Source organism: Jatropha curcas, chromosome 5 (assembly GCF_041381405.1).
Source record: "Jatropha curcas cultivar XTBG-Jc1 chromosome 5, XTBG_Jcur_1.0, whole genome shotgun sequence".
In the NCBI taxonomy this organism is placed as follows: domain Eukaryota; kingdom Viridiplantae; phylum Streptophyta; class Magnoliopsida; order Malpighiales; family Euphorbiaceae; genus Jatropha; species Jatropha curcas.
The window spans coordinates 27,672,577-27,685,826 of record NC_143155.1 but is presented as its reverse complement, the minus strand read 5'-3'; the positions used below and the strand labels follow the sequence as shown (position 1 = coordinate 27,685,826).

The 13,250-nt window shown below is 38.3% G+C and overlaps 1 protein-coding gene across 1 annotated transcript; it reads right to left on the bottom strand.

Moving 5' to 3' along the window:
• Positions 1-104: 104 nt before the first annotated feature.
• On the bottom strand, positions 105-12,821 carry DCL1 (dicer-like 1). The gene is made up of 20 exons (XM_012227694.4): positions 11,077-12,821; positions 10,856-10,969; positions 9,258-9,468; positions 8,681-9,075; positions 8,357-8,588; positions 7,538-7,710; positions 7,317-7,439; positions 7,067-7,227; positions 6,750-6,983; positions 6,142-6,292; positions 5,876-6,058; positions 4,365-4,526; positions 3,938-4,033; positions 3,209-3,834; positions 2,762-2,862; positions 2,449-2,648; positions 1,438-2,358; positions 1,156-1,320; positions 655-1,028; positions 105-564 (listed from the first exon to the last, which is right to left on the bottom strand). The coding sequence occupies exons 1-20, from the start codon at positions 12,235-12,237 to the stop codon at positions 387-389; spliced, it is 5,961 nt and encodes a 1,986-aa protein (XP_012083084.2). The 5' UTR covers positions 12,238-12,821; the 3' UTR covers positions 105-386.
• Positions 12,822-13,250: the final 429 nt, after the last annotated feature.

The following is a 13,250-nucleotide window of genomic DNA, read 5'->3' as shown; positions in this document are numbered from 1 at the left end:
GATGGGTCATGGGTAGCCTCCGTTTGTAATGACTAATGAATGCAGTTGCATAATTTTATTATGTTGTTTATATAGTTCATTATTTCACATTTTTGCTACAGGGATAGAAATCTGCATTTTTTTCTTTTTTTCTTAGTCGTGTTTAGCACAAGAATATATTAGATGTAAGAGAAAAAAAGAATGGCACATAAAAGGTGCACAGATACACGAGCAATGGTGCATTGTTGGCCCCACATGGTAAATGCTAGTTTAGAGCTAAACTATAGGTACAGATTCAGACTACTAAACCACGAGCGCCAAACGACTGGTAAGTTTGCGGTCGATGGCTATAGGGAGATTAGCGCCAGAAATAAGGTCACGTCACGTGTAATCAAAGGTACACAATGTCATGAGTACCATTTGTTCAAAAGTTCCAAGAGGAGAACTGCAGCAGAGTCCTTGGCCTTTTTAACGCTAGGCATTGGCTCTCCCACACATTCGTCGGTCCATCCCCGATCAGTAGTATTCACCCGAACTGCAAACGTAAACCTCTTTGCATGTGCAGGGCCACCCTCATTCACACACCTTAAAATGTCAAATAGCAAGTTACTTCATTCTATTCTTACTGTTAAGAAAATAACAAGGTGATGCAAAACCATATAAAAACTTTCTTACCGATAAGAGGGCATAGGCCAATTTCTTCGCAAGCAAATATCATTTAAGGTTTGCCTGGTAAATGTTTGGTTACCATTTTTCTTCTTCTTCCCATTCTCATCACCCTTTTCCCTGGCTTCAGCTGTTTCCTTCTCTTTCAAAACAGCAAGTGCATTCCTAGCAGCAAGTTTCTGGGCCATCTTCTTTTGCGGATTCTGAGCAACACCTATCTGGATACCATCAATGAAAACTTCAACAGTAGCCAGATTGCCACTTCGTGTGGCTTTGTATTCCAAGCCTTCAGCCTGCTGCTGGCACCGTTCTTGCAGTTCCCTGACGGGATGCATGGGAAGTGTTTCTGGAGTGACCATTGGATGCAACAAGGGTTGAAATACCTAGCACAATAGGATCGTAAGAGGAGATCATCCTTATCAGATATCCCTGTTTCTAAACAGATCAACGAGAGAGAAAGTTGGGGTAAAGAGGGGGCGTATGGCTGCCAGATCCATGATTTAAACTAACCTTCCAAACAACTGCAGTATCTCGTCCACTGTCCAGGAAGATGGCACCTGCAATAGATTCAACAATGTCTCCAAGAACCTTTGGAGCTTTGCAATCTCCCAAGCCAAAGGAATTGAAACCTGGCTTTGATAATTCATCTTGAACTTCCTTCACAAAGTCTCTGATCTGATATAGAAGTCCGCAAAATATCAGGACCCAGTACAAGTGATTTATTGAAGTTAAATAAGAAAAGCCCAATCAGTCTACCACACCACTAATTACTAAAGGAAAAAGATAGCAAACCTGCTTTTCAAGGGCACTTGACCCATGCCTAAGATGCACATGGAGCTTATGTTTAACTGCTACACGTGCAAAATTTTCGTTATTTACAGCAGCAGCTCGCAAATCTGTTAGACGACCTGGGGGAAGATTTGTGTACGTGAAAAACAAGTGCCTTGTAATGAGATGATCTAGGACAGCATCCCCAACAAATTCTAATCGTTGGTAACAGGATACTCCAGAAGATGGTCGTGATGCATGAGTGATGGCCTCTACCAAGAGGCCCCGATCTTTGAACATGATATTTAGGGCACCTTCTAGGGTATCAAAATCAATGCTTCTAAGTACACTTTCTGGAACATTAGACGGCCTTATTGCAGAATCTATCTCTTCACGATCAAAATCAACCTGAATACCAATCCATTTCATGAGGTGGTTTGCTGCATTCTTACCATCTTCAACATAATAAACACCAATCAATGCTTCAACAACATCTGCCAAAGTCTTGCTAGAAAGGACTCTATAAGAACTAGAGTCACTCTCAAGCTCGCCATCCTCAATTTCATCATCTTCATACCCATCATTAGCCTGGTCGACTCCTGGTTTATCCTCAGGAAGAGATTTTTCCTGATCAAATAAAGAGTTATCCCCATCTTTTGTATCTTCGTCAAAGACAGGCAACACCCCAGGAGCTGCCCATCTAGATGGAGCAAAACGATCTGCCTGGATGTAAGATTGGAGTCCCTTATTCAAGGCATATTGATACAAAACCATGTTACTCACCATTTGTTGTCTCATCCTAGTGAGTTGACCCTCATGTTTCTGAGGATATTTAAGAAAAAGAAATCGACTGACAACCCATTTGAGGTAAGCATCTCCTAGAAGTTCTGCTCTTTCATAGCAGAATGTCTCTTGGCATGAAGCTGCAGTCAAGGCTTCCAAGATCTGCAGGTATATAAGGGGCACACAAATTAAAAGGTAGTCCAAATGCCACAACCTTCATTTTTTTTGTTAGAACTCTACTACACAAAATACCTTTGAAGCAGGGACTGGATAATTTATTATATCCTTAAGTTGAATTGCTAGAAGCATGCTTTCGACCCTCCTCATTATTGATGGCAATCTTTGGGCACCTCGAACAAGTGATCCAGGAAGAGGGTGTACCAAACATAGCTCAAGAGGAAGAAAAACATAGTATGTTTTGTCAAGAATCTCTTCAGATTCACCTTCATTTACTGCAGAAATCACAAAAACACCCTATTTAGCTCTAGAGACTACACAAATGTGAAGCAGACATTGTAGGCAGAAATGTCTTGCTCTTTGAAGGATGAGATAAAGAAAAACATACATTCTGAGTGTTCAAATCGAGGAGATAAAAGGTTCTTGCAGTATGAAACACCACGTCCTCTTATTAAAGGCTGTTGCTTAAAAATCAAATGGACTCCATACCTGATAATGTAAAAGACCCAATAGCCCAATGCAACCTCTGTTGTGCAAGAAGAAACAAAAGCTTTTCAATCTGCAAGGACTTATAAAACTACTGCCACTGAAAAAGGTGTGGAACAAGTTCCATATCCCACACAATTTACACCAATCAGTAGTTAGATAATTCTGTTACAGATTCAAAAAAGCTTTCCCTTCTTCAGGCACAACATCTGAAGTGCACTGAGGCTACGAAGTCCTTGCATTAGAAACAGATATAAACAAGCTATAAAACCTCCTCTGCAGGAGAAATAAAATTTTCCTTTAAAAAATGGGGGAAGAAAAAAAGGATGATAAAGTAGCATGATCATACTTCTGCTTGTAATAATCAGCATATGAGCTATACTCTAACGGACCAAGATAACCCTCTTTCCTTGGGAATGAATTTTCAGCAGTCATGTCATAGCGTATTGAATCTACATAGAATCTTTTCCCAGAGTGTGCAGCTGTTACGATTCTCCCAACCAAATCTTCAGCACTGACACAACTATCAGCCATTATCAGTTTGCCTTTGAGTAACTCCACTTTTTCCACTGCAATCCCATCCCGTTTAGGAACCAATCCAGAAGCTTTCACAACATCAAATTGTGCTACAGCTCCTCTAATACCATAGGTGGGATGAGATTTCTGTCCAAAAGCCATGCCATGACGCAATTTCCCAAATCCATACTCCCTTCTATCTCCACCAAGTGTCCTCTCATTTGTACCAAGGTAAACATCTGGCCGAGCCTTCTGAAGGGGATTCCTCCATGCATCTGTTCTAATTATTTTTTCAACTAGATCCCAGTCAATTTCTTTTACAGGATCTACAGACTTATCGCCAACCATAGGGACAAACAAATATGCTTTTGCAGGATCCCATGGAGTGGTGGAAGGTTCAACATCCACATCCAGTACAATGCTCATCAATCTCACATGAAAACTTTTAAGGGATGCCAGCTGCATATTAAATTTTAAATGATCAAGACAGAGAAGACATAATGCCATTAGAAAAGGAATGGTAAAAGTTTATCCATTTCAAATAGTTTGATTGAGGACCAACCTGATTTTCAGTAATATTTATTGACCCCCTGAAGACAAGAGATGCCTTAGTGATAATGGTTCGAGCGATAAATAGATCCATCGACATCGATAAGACCTATAACAATTAATCCAATTAGAGATGAGCACTTCATATATCCTACCAATGCTATAACTTCATATGCAGTGGTGTTTCGTAAAACTGAAATTTAAGAGCTAAATTTTAAGCATTGAACAATAGAATTGCTGAAATTCTAAAAGCCAAAAAATTCAATAGGTGCAAATTTTAAGTTAAAATTTTTTGACTGATCATTATAATTGAATTTTTGCTCAACTGAAAGTTTTAAGTGATATGAAGATAAGCATTGCAAAACAACTTAACTAAAAGCACTAAAAATTCTAATTGTATGCGCTGAATCATGTTATCAAACACCACGTAAGTTAATTACCTCTGCATCCAGCTCATTGCCAAAAAGCACAGCAAATTCTGAAACTTGGGTTAAGAATGGATCTTTTGAAGTGCCGCTGTTTACACATTTTACAGCATACATATAAAGATGAAGTAATTTGGAGCTATTGCAACCATCTCTTCCACATAAGATCCATTCTCCCTGAAAGGCCAAAATAACAAACATGTTTTATAGGTGACATCATGAATCACAGTATTTTAATTTCTTTCTTGATGAACTACCACAGTACCAAAACCGCGAACATTAACTGGGTACTTGATAAATCAATTCTTACTTCTTTGAAAAATGCCAAGATCTTCTCATCATGAACTATTATTGCTATAGCATTTTCCTTTTCATTCAACATTCTTTTGATTAATACCTTCTTCCCAAGAACAGAATGGCAGAGAACTTGAAATTCCAGGCAGGACTCAAGAAAGAATAAAGTACATGTATTAACAGGTGAATAGTGCTCTCTGGCTTTGTAATTTACAAATTCAAAATCTCTTAAGACTCCAAGACTGAGACACAGTGACTATGCATGTAACCATGAAAAATTTTAAGGACATGATTTTACCATTGTTCCCTCATAGTGGACCGTAACTATACCATATTTTAATCTCTCACATAAATAATCAAAATGAGAAATAGAATGTCATTTAGACATAGAAAGTATACATGCTCATTCATTTCATCAACCACTCATAAAAATCCAAGGTCTTTTTTTTATAAAAATAATGGCAATTAAATAATGAAGAGACAACTTTATTATTTCTATCTCCTTTAATGAACACCCAAAAATAAAAACAGCCATGCTTAACTTCCCGCATTTCTAACATAATCAGTTCCAACACATTCAACATAAAATAACTGTTCCCAACAGAGATCATAAACTTCCAGACTCTATCTAGACACTAATAATAAGTTATAACAATACAGTGCCAACGAGATAAAATAGAGAGAGAGAGAGAGAGAGAGAGAGAGAGAGAGAGAGAGAGAATCAACAACCATCTCAAATTCCGATGGCTCAAAAGCCTAAGTTTTTACTATTTTTCATATGCTTACTGGTCATTGAAAGACAGATTCAGAGAAAAAAAAAAATTCAAAGAAGAAAGGCAAAGAAAACAACATATTTGAATGTCCAATTCAAAATTTAAGATTTTGATTTCCCACAGAGGAAAAAGTAAACAAGAAAAAAAAGCAACAGACTAAATAAAAGAAAAAGATAGCGCTGCAACTCACTGTCTCACACTATTAACTGATAACAAGGCAACGGTCAGATGTTATTTAACCACCAAAACCATCGGGATATTTAAAATCTTGATTGCTAGCTGTATCTTGGAAACCTCAGATGCAGAAAATAATGGGATATGAATGCAAACAGAGAAAGATAGAGAGAGAGAGAGAGAGATGTTTGTAGTCCAATACAAACGACTATATCCATGTTTTAATGAATTTCTCAATTACCAATCATCAACTAGAAGGCAGTGATACTCATTTGACAAACTAACCTGGAGTATATTGGCTACACCTTCAGGATAGAACTCCCTATGCCTAGCAGTCCCAGGAAGTGGTTCACCTTCGTCATTTTGGTCAACCTTTTCTCTTTCTTCCCCACTTCCCTTGTCTGGCAAGAGCATGTCAGTAAATGCTCCCATCTCATGGAGCTTCTTGCAAGCAGCCAAACAAACAGCCTGCACATTACGCAGACAATCAATACAGTTTCTTAAAAGGAAGTTAGTGAAGCTAACAAGAATGCAATAACAAAATAGCGTGCCTGTTGTGCAAGGCGCATTGAACTGCAAACAGGACCCTCAAGTTTCTCAAATGGTGCATTGCAAGGAAGTTGAAGCTTGCATGAATATTCCGTTGGACCTCCTGGCTTCTCGTGTCTCTCCATAATGAACTCAGGACGAAGTATTGAATACCTGGATAACAAATGTAGCAGAACAAGAAATTAATCTTTTGCCAAAAAAAGGCCAATTGTTAACCTTATAGGACCTAATTTCAGCACTGGTTACTGAATTCGCAGTGAACTTGAGCACAAATACTAAACTTTTAAATTGTATCCAGAAAACCATTAAACTAAGATTTGGTTTCATAAGGTAATTACCGCATATTTTTTTAGAGATTTGAACAAAGTATTGAACTGCTGACTAAACAGAAATTAAGCCAAAATTTTAATATGCTTTATATAGCCTATTTTCATTGTAAAACTAAAATAAGAAAAGCATTATTTGGTTATCATGTAAAAGATCTGGCCGAAATTTAGTGATAGTAACCTTGTTGAAACTAAGCCAAAGTTGATCAATTTTGCTTTAGTAACAGTAATAAAACTACTGGTAAATCAAATGAGCATATATGAAAGTCAAGTGATTAACGCACCTATCACTTGGTAGCTGAGAACAATAAAAATGGATAAGCCCAACAGCAGAATTCAAGCTCACAACAGCACCAGTAGACTCCACTTGGTACACAGTTCCTGGTACTGTATCAACAGAAATCAATCTTGATGTATCCTTAAGGTGACTAAGGTCAGTTCTCTCAATTGCTTCTTTCCGCAAGGTCTCCTCACTATTCCTAGCGTTCCTTAAGAATGCTCCATGAGACAGATTACCCCTGAGATTTTAAAAATATTTGATTCTTATATCCGTTACTAGACTGAGATAACACGGACAATGGAACAGATCCGAGATGGTTACCTCTCCACCATCAAGATATAATCTGAACCAGGCTTTCTTGCACGACCTCTAGACTGAATATATGCCAGTACAGTTTTTGCAAGATCAAAGCGAATAACAACATTGCATTGCCTAATATCTAGTCCTTCCTCAGCAACACTGGTAGCAACTAACAATGTCACCTGCAAAATTGATGCAGCACCATCTTACGTACCTGCTATGAAAATTGTAAATTTAACAAAGTTAAGTTATCCTTTGCTTTTGAACATACACGACCGTCTCGAAATTTGGCAATTGCATCCTGCATCTGCGATGTCCGCATTTCTTGACTATTGTTATGCCCGATCAAACTTGCACATCTAACGAAACTCAGAGATGGAAGCTCTGCAAGAACCTGCAAGCTTGGCAAAAAATAGCAAGGTAATGTGACAACCTTGGAACAGAAACAAAATCATACAGACCCAATAAAATTTATGTATTAACATATTTAACCTTCGGAAGAACTAAAGCCGCTACTACTCGCTCAACAAAGATGATTGCACGAAAATCCTCTGTGTGCTGATATTTGAGAAGTATTTTTATTAGTGACTGCACTTTTGGGGTCACTTTTCCATCAGCAACAGCAGCCCCTATTATCACATCCACATGCTCTCCACCGGAGACAACTACACCACCAAAGTACACAAGCATAACAAAAGTATGAAGCATCAAATTTAAAAAAATAAATAAATAAACAAATTGAAAACTTGAAAAACTTAGTAACAAAGAAACAACACATGCATGCCCCTAGCAAGTCAGTCAAGGCAAGTTGTTGGGTTGACTATGCAGCTGCAGCTACATTGAAGGTCACACAGGTGGGTTGAAATTCCCCAAAGTGTCCTTTATGTTGCATATGGACCATCCAGAAAAGAGTTCAATGATCATAGTAGCTTTATGCATCCCACTGCACCCGTAAGAGATCTGATTTCCCAGATTACTTATCCTTTCACTTCTTTTACCTGCGTTAGGCCAAATTCCACAAACCAACTATTCTACCATTTTCGAGAATTTTAATTTAAAGGTTTCTTGCGGTCCATGTCAAGAATAATTCCAGGATATTTAGACTTGTTTAAATTTACAAATCCAAATTAACCAAGTCTCAATCCCAAACCATTTGGCTTGGCCAAGATTTTTTTTTCCTCCACTCTTTATTTACCAAAAACTGATCTGCTAATTGTTATGCAGACAAGAACTATTAGTTCATCAAAAATCTTCCCCCCCCCCCCCCCCCCCCCGCGGAAAAGAAAAAGAAATAATGAACGAACTACTCACCGTGACTGTCAGGAAGCTCCCCTTCTTCAATCTCATCAGGATCAGTCCCATCTTGAGCAATTCCATTCTCGTTGTCAGGAGATTTTGCTTCCTTGTCTGCCACAGCTCCCTCTGTTAATTGACACTGTAAGAGTGAAACAACTTTTTCCAGGTAGGATTCCTGAAACTTGACATCAAGCTGGTAATTTGCCCTCTCATCATTTTGTAAAGCCATCAGAAAGGACTGCGCAACCTGCAAAAAGACATGGAAAATGTAAATGTTCTACCAAAAAATTACCTTTGTTAATGAAGCTGGACAAAATAAACTGCCTGGTAAACCGCTACCTTGTAAGCACACCACTGACCCAGTTCACCGAGTGCATAATTGATTGCCCTCAACTTTTGAATCAAGTTAGCTGCCCCATCACTTTCTGTTCTTTCAGAGACACCATAAACTTGGCGCAGCTCTTCCTTAGCCCCAGCATCTCTAGCTCCCATAAATTGCCATTTACTTTTTCGTGAACTTGATTGTGCAGCTTCTTCAACAGCCACTTCCATTTGCTTTAATTGTTCATGAAGGGACCATAAGCTGGCTGCTTTGTCATACTCCACCACAATTTCCGATGGCATTGGCACATGTTTTTCCAGTTCTTTGCGGTCTTTTATTGTACAAACTATGGAATCTAGTTTACTTTCAAGGTTACGGATTTTTATTGCACAATCGAACTGACTTGAAACACCTGAACAGGAAACAAATCTGAGTTGTAACAAGGAAGCCTAGCTTGAAGTACTTAAGCAAGGGAAAAACAAACTCATGACTGACTGCAAATCTCGATCAAAGAGACCCTCCAGCTAGGAAAGTTAATAACTTCGAAAGAAGCATAAATGCAGGCAGAGAACAGAGTTGAGATTAAATTATTACCCTTTAAGTTAACAGGAGAAGCAGTCATTCCAAAAACAGAGGGTCTTTTTTCCTTTTGTGTTGTATGATAAAACTCAGACATCACCAAAGAATATGGATGTTTCTTCACAGCATGATGACACTCGTCCAGAATAAGGAGATCGATTGCTTCCATTTTAATTATGCTGTGTCTCAGAATGTTCAACAGAATTTGGGCTGTCATCACTAAAACCTGCAGGGAGAAAGTGCAACGGAATTAACCGGATCAAATTTAAATTGGAGAAAAGAAAGCTGAAGATGGAAAATCCACTGTTTTAAACAGGAACAGATATCAATTGAAACATTAATGAAATGGATAACCTAACAAAAATTACATGAACTAAACAATGATGACAAAAATATGGAGCAGGAAGTTCCCTGCTTTATAAAGGAGCATGTTAGCAGCATAAGAGTAAGTAGACAGATCATTTGAGTTGTTAATCGTATCAAGAACGACAATATAAATGAACAATTTCTGTTCCACAAGCAATGGGCGTGCGTGCATAATCAGGCTTCTAATACAGCTACTTATAAAATGCAAGCAAATGCCTGTACTAATGTACACTCAAAAAAAATTCAGACTCAACCTAATAAAACTGTTATTCTCCGAAACAAATATTGCGTAGAAGGACAGATAGACCAAGAAATGTTCAGAAAGCCCGGGGCAAGAACATTTTTACTCATAGTTTCTAGCACGCCTTCCCAAAATATCAATCCAAGATGGAAAGAACAGTAAAATACCTCAAATCCACCCCAAATCCCATGCCAAAACTATATGTCAAATCAATAAATTTCCAGAAGGCATGCCACCATAAAAAACCAATTCAGGAACAAGGGAAATATACAGGACAATGCAAGAACGAACTATGAATTCTGTTGCTTCTTTCCCAACGGGCACTATCAAGGCTAAAATCTCCACAAGACCTTCTAGTAACTACTTGTCAGTGTTCAGCTCTAATAATTTTATGGGCCATTGACTACTCTGAATCTCAGGAACCCCAAGTTTGGAGATCTTAAATGTTCACTAGAAGGCACAACAACACAACCTTTATTATGTAAAACAAAAACTCATATTACCAACAGATTCAGAATTAAGAAGCTCAATAAGAGAATCAATTAGTTACTTTGCATTTGATTAATTTCACTTTCCTCGACACCATTTGGACAAACCAATGGATCATTATGCCTAATCAGAAAGCCTAAAATTGTAAAAGAATGCATCATTGAAAGAACACCACCTGTCATCTAGCTTTCAAAATCAAACTTAAAACCCCCCTGAACATGGATTAACATTCAAAATCTTTCTTTGATACCAATGTTTTGTTCCCCCATATGCCAAGGACATGATTAGCCATAATAGCTAAACAACCTTAGCAATCATGAGAACCAATTGGCACCGTCAGTTTCAACAGTAGCATGTGACTCATAATGTTAGTATATCACAATAGGAATTTTTACACCATCTGGCGGCAAACAAATTGACCATGTATAATTTGTATCAAACTAGAAAGCCAGAGCATATGGAGAGCAGTCAAAAGTATAAAAGCATAAAAAGTTAACATAGAAACTTCAAGAGATACCTGTTTTGAGTCGAACTCACGCTGCCACCTTCGAGCATCCCAGAAATCTTGACCCATTTCACCACAGTAATGGCCCACTTGGTAACCAGTACGCTCACGAATGACTTCGGCTTGCTGAAATTAAATTAAAAAGAACGCCAAAGCTATCAACTAACTCCCTTGTTCAATCGACATCGTCAAAGTTCTATCCTTAAACAGAACATATCTTTATAATAGAATACCTGATAAACAAGCGGAACCTTGGGAACCAAAAATACAGCAAGCATTTTCTTGTTCTGCCTTTGCAAGTCATTACAAAGGCTTTTGATCAGAAGTACCGCAATGAGGGTCTTCCCTGCACCAGTTTCAAGAAAAGCAATAGTGTTTTTCTTCTTAGCTTGTTCAAGAACATCTAATTGATATTGGCGAGCTTGCTCCTCAGGGAGTTTCTCCTTAGACTCCTCAGATTTCTTCTCTTGCTTTCCATTACACTCATGATCTTTGTCATTGGTTTCCTTTCCTTCTTTGTTTCGGTCAGCTTCCCAAGTACCTATGCGAAAAACCATCTCATTGGACCCAGAACGGTCCCTCTCCCAATAACCCCTCTGTTCTCTATCCTTCCAATCCCTATCTCTACCATCCCTCCTAGAGCCACCATTATACCTATTTCTGCGAGGATGATCCCTATCCCTGTCCCTCCTATCAATATCATCCCAATCCCGCAGTCTCTTTCTGTTAGAGCTTCTATCCCTATCCCTTGGATCATACTGCCCTCGACTAGAGTACTGTCTATCTCTATCATTCTTGTAGCTGGTAATCCTAGCCCTTTTACAACACCTTTCTTCACCATCAAAACCTCGTTCCCTCAGCCCCTCGACACTGCCCTTATTCCCATTTTCCTTAATAGAACTGTTCAACGAATTCAAACTCTCTTCCACTCTTCTATCCAATGAATTCAATCCATTACTAAAATTCTCCACCTGGCCATTACTTTCAAAATTGATTTTACCATTGCCATTTGATTGCAATGGGGTGTTTTCATTTGTACTTGTGCAGAAGGCAGCTGTCTCATTCTTAAACCACCCGTCCCCAACATTACAGTCCTGAATTCCATTGCCAACAATAGCCGGTGTACCATTACTACTGGTGTTATTGCTGTCAGCAATTAGAGGCAAGCCGCTACCATTCTTGATGCTATCAAGAATGTGATCAATACCTCCAAAGAAATCATTAACGAGATTATCTTGATTCGAAGTATCATCAATGGAACCTTGAACAATTGAAGTATCAAAATCAACAAAATTGTCAATAAGATCACAGGAGATGTCCTCACAGGCATCCAGCCAGTAAGAGGGGCCGCCACCAGCCAAAGTCCCTGAAACCCTAGTCTCACCGTCCGTCATAGTAATATGCTAAAAACAATACAACAGAACACACAATACTCCAACAAAATACTAAATAGAACTAAAGCAAAAACAGCAAAAAGATTACAACACTACAAATTAAATCTCTTTGAAAAGGAAAGAAAAAGGAAAAAGAGAGAGCTGCAAACAAGCTTAAAGATCTTGATGAAGCTGCAAAATTAGTGTATGAAAGATACAGAGAGAAAGAGAGAGTGGGTAAAGAATGTAATTGCAGATTAGGGTGGATAGACCGTACGAAGCACGCAATAGTTAAGGGTGGGGTTGCAAAATGAGAGAACCCAAAAAACAACCAAAAACCCAGAACTTTTGTGAGTGATTCTTTTAGATTCCACGGTCTATCAACCCTTATTCTGCTTTCTCTATACTTTTGACCCAACAAACTAAGCAAGTAAGCGTGCGCGTGCGTGCGCTTCTCTTCTCTTTTCTCTCTCTCTTTCTCTTTCTGTATCTGTTGCTGCCTCGACTGCTATGGTTTTTCTTTTCTAGCTCTGTTCTTTCGCGCGAGACAGATATGAACCCGGCTCTGGTGCTCTACCCTATTTAGTGCGATTTTTTTTTTTTTTTTTTTTCGTTTGTTCTATTTTTATGTGGAAAAAAGAAAAATAAAAGAAAACAACAATAAGCGGAAGTTCTGTGACACTGTAAATGTTGTCTGTTGCGTGCCGTACGAGTTTACCTCGGCTTTGTTAGAACACAGAAACGAAGAACCGTCGAACCGATGCTATTGGCTTATTGCTGCCTTTCAAGTAATAATAATTTAGTGACGGCTTAGTACATTGAAAACTACTGCTACGACCAATCGTTTCCTGCAACGTGGCATGATTAAACGTGGAACATTCTGAGTGGACTGCCTGTCCGAAACTCTACTGGTCTTAGTTAATTAAAAATAAAAAGTAGAATGATAGGAAGAAAAATGTTTAACATAAATAATAATAAATCTTAGTTAAAGAAAAATATATTTTTTATGGTGATTATTTTCTATTAGAACTAAA